General features: G+C 45.1%; 1 protein-coding gene across 1 annotated transcript in view; it reads right to left on the reverse strand.

Moving 5' to 3' along the window:
- The window catches only part of LOC307214715 (uncharacterized protein), a 46188-nt gene extending 32872 nt beyond the window's left edge, over positions 1-13316 (reverse strand). The window contains exons 1-4 of the mRNA XM_079973639.1: positions 13169-13316; positions 7362-7869; positions 7086-7167; positions 6720-6802 (exon numbers count right to left, since the gene is read on the reverse strand). Of these exons, the coding sequence (XP_079829765.1) occupies positions 6720-6802; positions 7086-7167; positions 7362-7869; positions 13169-13173 (678 nt within the window). The 5' untranslated portion in view covers positions 13174-13316. The remainder of the gene's footprint in view (positions 1-6719; positions 6803-7085; positions 7168-7361; positions 7870-13168) is intronic.
- Between the last annotated feature and the right edge of the window lie 448 nt (positions 13317-13764).

Below are 13764 nucleotides of genomic sequence, written 5' to 3' on the forward strand. Positions count from 1 at the left end.
ATCACAATCTGCAATTGAGACAAAAAGGGATTAGAGCCTCAGGAACAAATGGAGAAGAACTGAAGGGAGTTGGGTGTGTGTTCATTACCTGTGTTGTTTGTCATATTTATTATTGTGTTCTGATGAGTTGTTGAATGTTGGTTTGTTTGATATAAAGTAGTGGTCAATATTGTGGAAGGCTTTTGGAAAAAAGTGTATTTCAGAGTTTTGATGGCTTATAACACCACTTCATTTGGAGTAATATCATAAAATAATATATCAATGGAAAGATAATTTAATGAAGACTGCAATTCAACAAAGGTCGTTCAATTACCCATATTCTATCAAATGTTATAGTCAAATAACCAGAAAAAGGAAGCACAACTTGCTTAGGTTGACTTTTGTCAATGTGTTATGTGATTGCTGTCAAGTTGGGGTGGTTTTTTTTTTTGTTCTTTCATTTAGTGAGGTTGTAAAACATAATAAAATTATAGAAATGGCACAAAGAGTTGACTGTTCACCCAGAAAGCAATGTAAAATTGTAGTATTAAGTGAACAGGGCTACAGTTATGAAGAAATTAGATGAAAGATTGGGGAAAACTTAACCAAAGCTGGCATTTCGATATTATTGAAGAGGTATAAGGAGACTCAGCAACTATAAAATCAGACTGGTAAAGGCAGGAAAAGGTCACAAAGGCAAGTGACGATCGAAGAATAGAGAGACTGTCCCTACATGACAGAAGAAAATCATTTTGGTGTATACAAGATGACATGGCGAGATGTAATGTGAAGTTGAGTGCAAGGACTGCTCTAAATGTTAGAATTCTAAGGAAAAAGCCATTGTTATCTCTCAAGCATGAGTTTAACCAATCAGCGGAAGGCAGTGGTAGACAATAGGACCTGGTGTGCTCTGGTCCATGGGGTCACAAAGAGTCATACACGACTAAACGACTAAAGAAAATCTCTCAAGCAAATTTTGAAAAGATTTTTTAAAAAAAATAAATTTTTATTTACCGGCCAATCACATCAAATCAAACCACATCACATAAATTCCAAATTACAGAGCCGAATTTTTAAATTTTGTTGGGGGTCCCATACTTCCAGATCCGAGGAAGGATTCTGATCTAATCCTTACTTCTGCATTAATGTCCAAATCAGTCCAAATAGATGTTCAAACAGTCCAAACACATATTCATAGTTCTTTCCAATCTTATCTTGCTGTTCCCACATCACTTCTTAATCATATATTTTCTCTTTGTCCTTTATGGTCTTTTCTGATGGTCTCCTTAAGCCGATAAACTCCAATAATACTCCTGTGTGGATTTCCCGTCGTCAATCCTCAATTCCAGATGGTTCCCATAAATCGTCACCTTCGGAGATAAGATCACTTTTTCCCTCGTAAATTATAGCTCTGTCGCTTTTAAGACCTCTTTGAGGAGTTTCTCCCACGATGTAAGAACGCTCTCTTTCACTCTTCCTTCTCCCGGACTTAGTCCTCCGACAGAGCTTCCCAAAATGGCGACGGGATTTTTGACTGCGTCAGAACAAAGCTCTTATACATTCCACAGTCTTCTAGAAACATGCTTTGGTTCGAAAGTTTATCTCCACACAGCCTTAGATTCACAGCTTAAGTCCTTAAAACCTCATTTCTGGCTTTTGCCTCTTGAAGGGAGGGGATTCTTGGGTTTAATCACATAAGTAGGAAAATAAAACATTTTCCACCTCCCCCTTCAGTCCTTTGCCATACTGCATCTTGACGTGTCTTCTCATAATTTAAATCTTATTTTTCCAGAGACCTCTTCTGCTGCAGTCTTCACTCCTCCTCATTTCCTGAAGCATGTGCATTCCTTCGTGCCAAATTGTTTCTTTTGAAGTTCTTGCAGCTAGTGGCGCAGGTCAGAGACAGTGTCCAGGAGTGCCGAGATCCCACAGGAGGTTTTTTGTGTTGTGCCTAATGCCCCCATCCCCCTCAAAAATTCGGGGGTGATATCGGGCACAGCAGGCAAACGGCCCCACTCACCGTCTTGAGTGTGTAGGGAGCCTAATTACTCCCAACATAGCCTCCAAATTACCTCCTGTGGGTTGGAGAGATGTTATTGTTGGCCATCTTCCTATGCGCCCCCTAGTGGCCCACCGCAAAGGTTGAAAAGATTAAACCCATGTTAATTGGACGCGGAACAATGGGACAATGTTTTTGGAGGGATGTGACCCAAATCTCATTGCTTGGTAGTGATGGCATGAAATACACAAGGGGAAGAATCAGAGAAGATTTACATGCTACTTGCATTACATCAACCGTGAAACACCCAGATAGTGTGATGATCTGAGGTTGTATGGCAGCAAAAGGTGTGGGCAGAATTTTCATCATTAATGGGAATGGAAATGCCCCCAAATAAAAAATGAAATACTTTAGCCCAAACTGAAGCCTTCCGCAGGTGATCTTTACTAAGATAGTGAAGCATTTATATATATTTATATAAATATATATTTATATATTTACTTTCTTTTTCTAAAAAAATTAATTTTTATTAAGTTTCATATTACCGAATTAAACACATCAAACCAATTAGTCCAAATTATAACAATACATATCGTGTAATCCAATTATTTTCCAAATTATAAATTTTTGTGGGGGGTACCCATGCTTCTTGATCGGCAGGAGTCCAATCCTCGAATATTTTCTGCTGCTTTCATATTAAGAATGATATTTCCAGTCCCTTCTTCTAAATCCTTGTCGTTACTCATTTTCCTTTTCATTCACCTCCAAATTGCTCCACAAGTGGGTTGAAAGAAATAGTCTTGTTTGTATTTCTGTGTGGGCTTTGTACTGCTCTCTCGTAAATCCCAATAATCCAGGCATTTCCGCTCGAGCAAGCAATCGCCTTCTTGTTGTTCCGATGAAATACAGTCCAAAAGCTCGCTCTTTAACTTTCCTGACCTGTTGCATCGTAAATTAGTCTTTTTCCAGGAGGGTTGCCCCTTCCAGTTCACAATCTCATCGAAAGTAATAAATCTTCGGCTCGCCCTCCCCAAGACCAAACCTCCTGCAACACAGGTCTCGTATCAAATCTCCATTCTAACTGCGTCACAAAGAGAGCCCTTCTTTCCAAATCCTTTACAGAGTAAAACCTTTAAATTCATATTATTCCCACACAGTTCCTTTTTAGTCCCATTTGCCAATTAGTTGCTGTGATGGATATTCTAAGAGGGAGGGTTATTAGTTAATCACATAGAGCAAAAAAAGATAAAAAGTCATTCCCCCCCTTTAGTTCTGTTGCACTCCAATCCACATACCAGCATGTCTGTAGTTCTTTGATGTAATCTTCCGTCTCAGTCTTCTTCATTTCAGTGGTAAAATTGTTAGCAGATAAAAACCTCCTGCCTCTCTTGAAGCCTGTGCGTTATCTTTCACCAATTTTTTTCCTTTTAAGTAACACTAGTTTCGCTCCTGGAAGTAGCTTCGGAGGAGTTCCAAGGCCCGCCGAGGGTTGTGCACCCAGTGCCTCACCCCCTCCTTCTTCCAAACTCGGGGGTGATTTATGGCAACAGCGGGTAAAAACTGCATCTCTCCCCCCTGGAGAGATGAGGGAGACTGATTTACTCCCCATAATCAGCCTCTAATTACCTCGTGCAAGCTGGATAGATGTTAATATCCGCCATCTTCCAAGGCGCCCCTAGCGGCCCCCTCCTACTTATATATTTATTTTCTATTTCAACAGGATTCAGCTCCATGTCCTGTTGCTGCTGTGTGAAAAAGGTGCTTTCAAGATAATCCTATTCCACTGCCGGAATGGCTTGGGAATAGCCCAAACATTAACCCAATCAGAAATCTATGGAGCCGACTAAAGAAACTTGTTAATCAGAGGCAACCCAGCAATAAAGCCCAATTAACAGAGGCAATAATTCAATCTTGGTTTCACATTCTTACAGCTGCAGAACTAAAAATTTGGTTCACTTCATGGGAAGGCATAGTAAGGCCGTAATGAAAGCTAAAGGTTACCAATGGTTACCAAAGGTTTCACGTTTTTTCTTTATGACTGCTGTTCCAATAAATACTCCTTCATAAAAGTCATTACATTACATTCTTCATTAAATTATCTTTCCATTGCTATATAATTTTATGGTATTACTCCACACAAAAGTGGTGTTATGAGCCATCAAACCTCAGAAATACACTTTTCACAAAAGGTTTCCACAATTTTGGCCACCAGTATAAGTTGCTCATTTTAAGTTAATGTTCTTTTTATATGGCATCAGAATATTATTATTTATGTTTCATGTTTATATATGTGTTGGAAGCCGCCCAGAGTGGCTGGGGCAACCCAGCCAGACAGGCAGGGTAGAAATAAAAATGTCAGCTTTGTTCCGGAGCTGACAGAGGCTGGAATGTATGAAAGCAGGCAAAGAGAGATAAGGACACTGGAATGTGATCTGGAATGTGAGAGGGAGGAGGGGCAGCCGAGTGGCAGAGCTTCAGAGAACAGAGAGCAGGCAGCAGATAGCAAAGATCCACAAAATACCAATCTTAGCTCAGAGACAGAAGGGGAGAGGCCAGGAATGGCTAGCCCAAAAACTCGAAGGCGCGAAAAGGTCAGTGAGAGGAGAGGAAAGAGCAGACGCGAAAGGGTTTTTTCCCCTCTTGGAAGAAGAGGAAGGGGCAGAGTTTAGACTTGGCAACTGCAAACTTGGAAGTCAGACACGGAGTGAAGGAGCTCCGGAGTGATTTATGTGTTTGAGCAATAAAACTGAGATAATTACTGCCGGTATCTCGCTTCTGTGGGAGAGCCAAGCCATTACAAAAAATTATTATTATTACTACAGTGGTACCTGTTCTGGAAAAAATTAAGTTTGTAAACCGAGGTACCACTGTATCATCATCATCATCATCATCATCACCGCTACTACTACCTGAGATTCCATAAGCCTAGCTCTTCTCTGGGATGAATTTTGTTTGGCCCAGTCATGGCATCCCCTCCATCTCCAATGTCACTCCTTGTTATGGCTTGGTCTCTCCCACAAACGTGAGACGACTCTGGCTGTTAATAATTGCAGATTTACTGCTAAAACAACAAACTTGGACGGAGCTCCTCTACTCATCGTCCTCCCCACAAGATGGAGTTGCCCAGACTGAGCTCCTCCCCCTTCCCCAGCACGGAAGCCCCCACCTTCTCTTCCAGTATCTTTAAATTTGGCAGAGAATGCTTCCTGCATTCCAGCATCTGACTCACTCCTGTAGCTCTCACACAGCTGTCTGTCACTCTGTCTCCCTTTTTCTTCTCCCCTTTGTTCAGAGCTCAGATGACAGTTCCTCTTCCCCTCCTCTCTGCCTTCCACTGCTACCTCTCCTCTCCCTAGGCCTGCTTCTTCTCTGGCTGGCAGCACCTGAGCTTCGCTGCCAGTCGGCTCTTTAGTCAACCCAAGACTAAAAGGAGCAAAAACAAAAACCTGAAGCTACTTAGCTTTCCTAACAATTCTGAAGCTGACATTGAAGATGGCCTGGGAAGTTCAGACCAGCCCAATCCTGGTAGAAAAAGGAATAATTTCAGGAAGGTTGTTCAAAGAAAAAACTGGGGGTGGGGGTGTTAGGTTCCCAGGTGTTATAGGGGGTGCTGTTGAGCTCTGTAAAAATAGATGAGGTTGGTCCCCTAGAGGTATTTTTTGAATTTCCAGGCAGATATGGCGATCCCACAGGGAGCCTTACCAAGAGAGGCCACGATCTCACGATTCTCCTCCATGACATCCTTATGCAGAGCTCTCTGGTCAGGATCCAGCAACGCCCACTCCTCGTCCGTGAAACGAACAGCAACATCTTCAAAGCACACTGGACCCTAAAAGAAAAAGGGATATGTCCTCCTCTGAGACAGCAGAAATATGACCTGCTACACAATGCTCCGTTGTTTCCTTCCTGTACATTGCGATGTTGTTTCAATAGGATTGCTTTGCTGCACATTTTAAATATGGATGCTAATTTTAAGTTTTAATAATGGGTATTTGTCTTTGTGCAATAGGTGGTACTCCACATTCTGTTTTTCAAGTCATTCTGCCTAGGCAAGCATTCCAGTTTCCCCAATGGAAGGATTGACTTTTCCCTCTCCTCCTGAGCTGTTCTGGGGAGTTCCCTCCCAATGCCCTAGAGCCAAATTCAAGGGATTCATGGAGGCATGGAGAGAGGGAGAAAAGGGGGGCAGGTCCCATTTTGCAGCCGATGCGGCTAGTTAGGTGAATCCAGGCCACTATTTGTTCTGATTTCTTCACTACGTAGAAACCGATTTTAGCATTCAATGATCAATCTAGAAGTAAAATAAGCCTGTTTTGGATGGCCATCTGTCTTGGATGATCTAGCAGAGATTTCTGCAATAAACAGGGTCTCCTGGCTCTGAGAGACAAGCAGGGAGGGTGGCTTCTGGCATCCTTCTCCTGACTCACCTCTGCCTCCCAACCTTCCTCTCCCACTCGCCTCCTTCCTCTTCTGCCTCTGATTCTGCACTGCATTCTGCCACAGAGTCTCCCAGCTCACTAAGCCCTGTTAGCCTTTCAGCTTCTGACACCTCCTCTCCCCAGCCTTCTCCCTTTCCCCCCTCTAACCGCCCATCCTTCTTCTACCTCCACTTCTTGGGCTGTAAGCAGTCTTCCCTTCCTGGTTCCCCGGCTGCTTCCTCCCACCATTCCTCTGTCCCCAACCAGTGCATGACATTGCTCCATCCCTCGGCCTCTGTTCCCACAAGGCAGCTTCCCCTGACCTGATCTGGTTCCACAGCCGCTGCTTCCCTTCTGCCCCCATGAAAAGACGGATCAGGAGGTCTTCCTGGGATCACTCTGTCACCTGCAAAAGATAAAAGGTAAACAGGATGCCAGGAGTGCCTGCTTCTCTCACAGGTGAAACAGGGCATCTCTAACTGCAGATTGGCCTTTGAGAAATCCTTTCCTGCTGAGAGCATTTGGACGTTTGTGCCCATTTCATATGTTTGTGGTGCAAAAATACATCTCCCCTCCTCTGGACCCTTGTTCCCAACTGTCTCCCCCCAAAACAAGATGAAAAGAACCCTCAGATGAGTTGGAAAACCAACAGAATGAGACCAAACGGAGAAAACCACCTTCCTCCTTACCCAGTGGCCTCTCTCTGGTGTCCAACGGAGGCCTCTCTACCTCACAGGAATCCAGGTCCATTTCTGCAAAGAGATCCTTTCCCTGAGAAAGAAACAAGGATTCAAAACAGAGAACGGTGAGAAATGCTAGAAAGAGAATTACAAAGACTTGAAGGGTGTGAGATCTCATTCCATGGATGCTTTCCCAGAAAACGGATGGGTCATCAGCAGACCATTATGGGATGTTCTCTATCCTGTTTGGAGCCCTGGGAGTATCCAAAGGAAAGTCTCTCTCACCTGCTTTCTCTGTTCCTGCTTTCTCTCCTCTGCCTGACTCAGGAGGAAACCTTCGGCCAGGGCTACCGCCTGGGAACTGGTCTCCGCTCCACATTCCCTCACCCAGCTCTCCATCTCCAGGGGAAGGACAGCCAGGAACTGCTCCAAGATCACCAGGTCCAGCATCTCAGCTTTCGTGTGCCTTTCCGGCTTCAGCCACTGATGGTCAAGGTGGTAGAGTCGGCTGCAAGCCTCTCGGGGTCCTTTGGCCTCCTGGCAGCAGAACTGCCTCAACTGCTGGCTCTGCACCTCTGAGCATAGAGTGTCCTCCTTACCCAGGATCTTCTGCACTGGGTTTTCCCAGAATCCCCCACTGCTCCCAGTTTGGCTGGCATGGCCTCTTCCTGTTCCAGGGTCAGCTGAGTCTTGCTCATCCATTTGTGCGCCCAGGAAGCCTCTGAAAGATTGGAAGGAACCCTTCGTTCTTCTGCCAATTTCTGCCCTTCTAAATGAGAAGCTGTAGCATATCCTAAAAAGCAAATACATTGTTCTGTTACAGAATTTGTGTGTGAGGAGGGGGAATGGTTCCCTGAGGAAGCATGGATGAGTCTTGCTGGGAACCAGGGCTGGCATGCACCGCATCTGAGACCATGAGCTATCTTTTTGAAAAGAAAGAGGAGAAAGAGGAGAAGAAATAAGTCTCTAGCCTTCTAGCCACGCAAAATGTGGAGGCAACTGAAGGGATTTCTGGGAGATTAATCAACCTGGTTTCGCTGCCTTCCAGTCAATGCATGAAGTCAGAACCAACAGACAAGAGAATTGTTTGTATCTTGTGAAAAATGGATGCTTGGCTCTAGTGGGGGTCCTCACCCGGGGGTCCTCAGGAGTTGCTCCCCACGCCCACTCCCCTGCTTCTGTCTCCTTTTCTTGTACTTGGACTCTCTGCCACTCTCCAGACAGACTCCTGGGGTGGGGACCCTTTTTCTTTGCTCGGAGGGCGAGGAATGTATATGACCAACCCCCTGAGAGCCAAGTGGGAAATGCCAAAGACATCTCCTTTGAAATTTAGGTGGGTTATTTTTTATTTTAATATTATTATTACTATTACTATTATTATTCTGTTAGATAGCTTGACACACACACACAGCCATTCATGCCAAGGTTCCTGGAGGCTCAGTGAGTAGAATCATAGAATCATAGAATTGGAAGAGACCACAAGGGCCATCGAATCCAACCCCCTGCCAAGCAGGAAACACCATCAGAGCACTCCTGACATATGGTTGTCAAGCCTCTGCTTAAAGACCTCCAAGGAAGGAGACTCCACCACACTCCTTGGCAGCAAATTCCACTGTCAAACAGCTCTTACTGTCAGGAAGTAGCAGCGCCCATTTCCGGCTTCTTTGCCAGCAACAATCCCTTTGGGACAGAGAGGATGTGGTCCTGGGATGCCATGCTCTGGGTGCGAGGGGATTGCTGCAGTGGCCTCCGTGGGGAGCTGCCCTTGGAGACGACTGGGAAACTGGTTTGCAATGCAGCAGCCAGACTATGGGCTGGGATCCCTCTCTTTGTTCCTGGCCTTCCTCTCTCACCTTTCCTTCCTTCCTCCCCGTTGTTCTTGGGGGGGGGGGGCTAGTCCACCTCCTCGTCCAGCTTTGGAAAACCATTTGCACGTTTCCTCTGTTGTGCAATGAGGCTGAGCGATGTCACACAGAGTTAAAGTCCCAGGGACTCCTCTGTTTAAAGAAGGGAGATTTTTTTCTGAAAAGGGGGGGGGGTGGCGGAGGGCCAGATGAGTTTGGGATCCTCTGATCTCCAGGAAGGAGAGCGTGGCAGACCTGGCCCCTCCCTGATCAGACCCCCCCAGGCCTCCTCCCCTGCTGCAGCCCTGGGACCCCCCCCCCCGTCTCCCCACTGCACCCTCTGGGGGGGGGGAGAGAGGAGACTCACCAGATCCCAGGAGGGGACAGCGAGGCAGCCCTTGCAGGAGAGACCCCAAAGCAAGGAAAGGACTGGGGAGGGAGGGGCCTTGGCTCTGGAGGACCAGCCCCCCCTTGCTTCCTGGCCTCTCTAGGAAGGCAGCTCACTTCCCTTTAACCCTTGCCAAGCCGAGTCCCTCCAGCTCAGCCCTCTCTCGCTTGGCAGAACCTCAGATTTCTATTATTTTTTATGGATTTAGGGGGCAGCTGCCCCCTGGCTAGGCCCATGCCCAGATATCCTTTTGGGGGTGAGGCTCTTGGCTGGACTCTGAGCATCTCCCTCCCTTGGCCAGAAACCAGAGGAAGAGCTTGCAGGGAAAAGGGCTTTGCAGGAGGCAAGGAAGCTCCTCCTGGAATTCCGGAGTGGAGAGAGAGGAGGGGATCCCAGGGTCATCTAGTCCAACCCCAGCAATGCCGGAATCTCAGCTAAAGCATCCATGGCAGATGGCCGTCCGATCTCTGCTTAGAAACCTCCAAGGAAGGAGAGTCCCCCACCTCCCAAGGGAGACCTTTCCCCTGCCCAACTGCTCTTAGATGTCCCTCAAGGCAGCGGGTCCTGAGTTCTAGTCCGGCTGAAACAATCACACTGGCTGCCGAGGAGGAACCAAGTAAATTTCAAAATAAATCCTATTCTCATCATAAATGAGTAATGCTTTCTCACGCATGCTTTTTATGCTAATAAAATGCTTAATTGCTAATTCAATGAACTGAAAATGGATTGTTGTTATTTTTATGTTTAGGGAAGTTTTAATATTTGATGGACTATTGTATTTTAATATTTTGTTGAAAGTCGCCCAGAGTAGCTGGGGAAACCCAGCCAGATGGGTAGTGTATACATAAATTATTATTATTATTATTATTATTATGATTTATTAAATTGATCAGGTGAGTTTTCTCCTTTCGAAAGAGGGAGGTGGAATCTCCACGGTTGCTAATAGCATAACATTGAAAGACTAAGGAAATATGGGGAGCCCTAGAGCATCCGCTTGGCATGCCGAATGTCCCAGGGTAAACCCCTGACATCTCCTACAAGGGCTGGACAAAATCCCTGCCTGAAACTCTGGGGAGAAGCTGCCAGTCAGTGTAGACCAGTGGTCCTCAAACTATGTCCCATGGGCCGAATCCAGCCCCCCAGGGTCGTGAATGTGGCCTGCACAGCCATTTCAGAACCCGCCAAGTGTCCGAGGCTGAAAGCATGTATAGATGGTATATTACACCGGTTAAGCTAGCAAAAATGTATAAAACATGTAATAAGTGTTGGAAATGTAAAGAAAAAGAAGGATCATTTTATCATATGTGGTAGGAGTGTAAGAAAGTGAAGGGTTTCTGGGAAATGATATATAATGAATTGAAGAAGATGTTGAAATATACATTTGTAAAGAAACCAGAAGCCTTTCTGTTAGGAATAACAGGAAGAGAAATAAATAGAAGGGATAATAAACTTTTTCAATACGCAGTAACAGCAGCAAGAATATTGATGGCCCAAAAATGGAAACAGGAGGAACTACCGACTCTTGAAGAATGGAGAATGAAACTTATCAACTCTGCAGAACTGGACAAATTAACTGGGAAGATTAGGTATCAACGGGACCACAAGTTCATCGAGGACTGGGGAAAATTTGTAGAATATCTGAAAAGTATATGTGATGAACAAACAACGCTAGTGGGATTTAAAGAGGCTTTGTGAAAGGTAGAGTATTGTTAAACAGAAAGAGTAAAGGTAATATTAAAATGCAATATCAAATTTAGAAAATGTGTAAAAATGGGAAAATACGGATGATTGGCAGAGAAGCTGATGGAAGTCCAAAAAGTTGACATTTGTGAAAAATGTTTGATATTGGAATTTGTATAATGGAAAAATTTTAATAAAAATTATATATAAAAAAGAAAGAAAGAAAGCATGTCTCCGTCAGCTCAGTCAGTCCCCGCACAGGACTGAGGTAAACACCACAGGCGTGGTGGCTGCTCTACCAATGAAAGGCCAGGGGTTTTGCCTGGGGACGGGAAAGTGTTGTCTTTTGGCTTGAAGAGTGAAGTTGAGGTTCCTTACGTATACTTTAAAGGTGGGAGAAGGAGGTATAGTCCCATTTCTGTGAGTGGAGCAGAGGTCTTTCCACTCCTGTGATTTACATGCTCTGAAAGTTGGGATCTGTTTTGATATTTAAATTTTAAAAGGGTGGAGTGGAACCGGAGATTGACCATCTCCTTAGCCTGGGGAGCCACATTCTGGTAGTAGGAGGCCAGGATTTGCCCCCAAGGCCTGGGATGTCCCTCCTCCCCTGCAGTAGGGCTTGAAATCCAGGAGAAAACTCTTGGAATAGCCTTGTCAGGTGCTCAGGGACGGAGTCACCTGTCCCCATGTCCTTCTCTTTACAGATGTGCTGCAAACTGTGTTAAAATGTGCATCAAGCTTTATTTACAGCCGAAAATGACAAAGAAACATGGCGTGAGCTGTCTTCCACAGCCGTCTCCTCCTCGGTCAGAGTAAGAGAAAACAAAGGCTGGAAGTGATTTACAGACTGACTTCCATTCTTACACAGACAGTACAGAAGGTGTAAACATGGATATCATGGTACACTAGCAATGGGAGAATGAAATACTGACAGTTTGGCCCCCAATTTGGTCCAAGACCAAAGCTGGCATCCCTCATGGTCCAGGAGTGCCAGGGACTCCGTGGTGAGGGCAGTGGGGGCCGCTTTGCCCAGATTGGACCCTGACTCTGAGGCAACTTTCCTCCCGCAGGACCTCCGATGTTACGCCCTCTGTGACAATGGGGAAGTGCGGAAACTAGCCGCCAACAGCATCTCTACTCAGCTGGCCTTTGCCCAAAGGTTCCCCCATCTCGGAGCAAGTAGCTCTCCCTCATGGATTCAGTCCTTTCATCACTTCCATCTCCCCAAGAGGCTCCCAAGGCTGATCATCCTCTGCAGTTGAGAACAGACCTAACTGAAAAGAACGGCTTTCTCTTCTGGAGACACCAGAGAATTCTAGAAGACATTCACCATTTCCATAGCATTATGGATGCACGATTCCCACAGACAAGTTTCTTGGCAAGACAAGGGCGTTTCCTGGCCATAGAGTGTCCTCCTCAGCATCCCCAACGAAGGAGCTGGGTTGCAAGAGCTGCAGCTAATGGGGGGCTGTCCTCCCCCCTCCCATCTCACCTGGCTGCTAGGTAGGAAAGCAAGACCCAGAGAGAGTTGTGGGAAACCCCAAAACCAGCTTGCTCTGTGCCGGATCCAAAGCTGCGACTAATAGAGAAGCAAGATCTGTTTGGGCGTTGATGCTGTGAGCCCCTCCGTCCTACACGCAGGTTGTGTATACGAGTAAATAAAACTAGATATCATAAAGACAACACAGTCTCCACTGACCTTCGTTCCAAGGAAACCGAAGATGGGGAAGCCCCTGGGACCCCTGGAATCTCACCCCTCAGAGACTGGGGTAGTTTGCAAATACAAACACACACACAATAATTTGTGCCTGTGTTCCTAATAGATAACTAAGTGTGAAGAGCATGTCATGTGCTTTAGCAACAGCCCTCCTGGAAATAAGGAAATGCAACCCCCATTGCTGGTCAACTCAAAAAAGCAACAAGGGAATCTGCTCTGGTGTCCCATGAGGTCTGTGCGGCCCTTAAGTAAGAGGAGCCACTTTTAATAACTGAATTTAAGAAATTTTAACATAATCAATCATTCAAATTACATTTTACAATTTCAATTAACACCCCGCTTCTATACTTCCCCCAACTTCCCTTCCTGGTTTATAACACCTCTGTTTCTTTTGCTTATAATTTTGTATTCCTTATATATTAAAATGAAGATTATAACATTTGTCTCTTCTTCTCATTTTTACCTCATAATTGTATTTTCTGTTTGTATTTGTCCACTGTAAGTGTATCACTCAAATCCTGCCAGTGAGTTTGTTTCTACGCATTGTTTCTGTATATACATCTTAAAAGGTTCCCAATCTTTTAAAAAGTCATTATAGTCCTTATCTTTAAGTCTCTGTTAGCTTCGCCATTTCAGTGTATTCCACCAACTTTTCAACGTTTCTTGCCAGTGTTCTTTCGCTGGTATTTCGTCGCTTTTCCATCTTTGAGCTAGTAAAATTCTGGCCACTGTTGTCACATACATGAATGTATTTCTCTTATCTTTTTAGTAAATCATGCCCTAAAATACCTAATAAAAACGCTTCTGGTCTTTTAACAAAGATTATCTTAAACATTTTTTTTCATTTCATTATAGATTATCTCCCAATAGGTGGAGCCAGGTGGGCCCAGGTCCAGGTGAGGGGGGGTTGCCATGGTGACAAGGACCACAGACATGCAGGCGGCCATTTTGGGTTAGCAGTGAGGCGAGTGGAGGAGAGAGCAGTTGGTGGCAGTTGACGGAGGACAAGGCGAGGCAGTCAGTGGATTCTTATTTTCTCAGTTTCTTATTTCATTTATT

This window comes from Podarcis cretensis, assembly GCF_951804945.1.
Source record: "Podarcis cretensis genome assembly, chromosome: 4".
In the NCBI taxonomy this organism is placed as follows: Eukaryota; Metazoa; Chordata; class Lepidosauria; order Squamata; family Lacertidae; genus Podarcis; species Podarcis cretensis.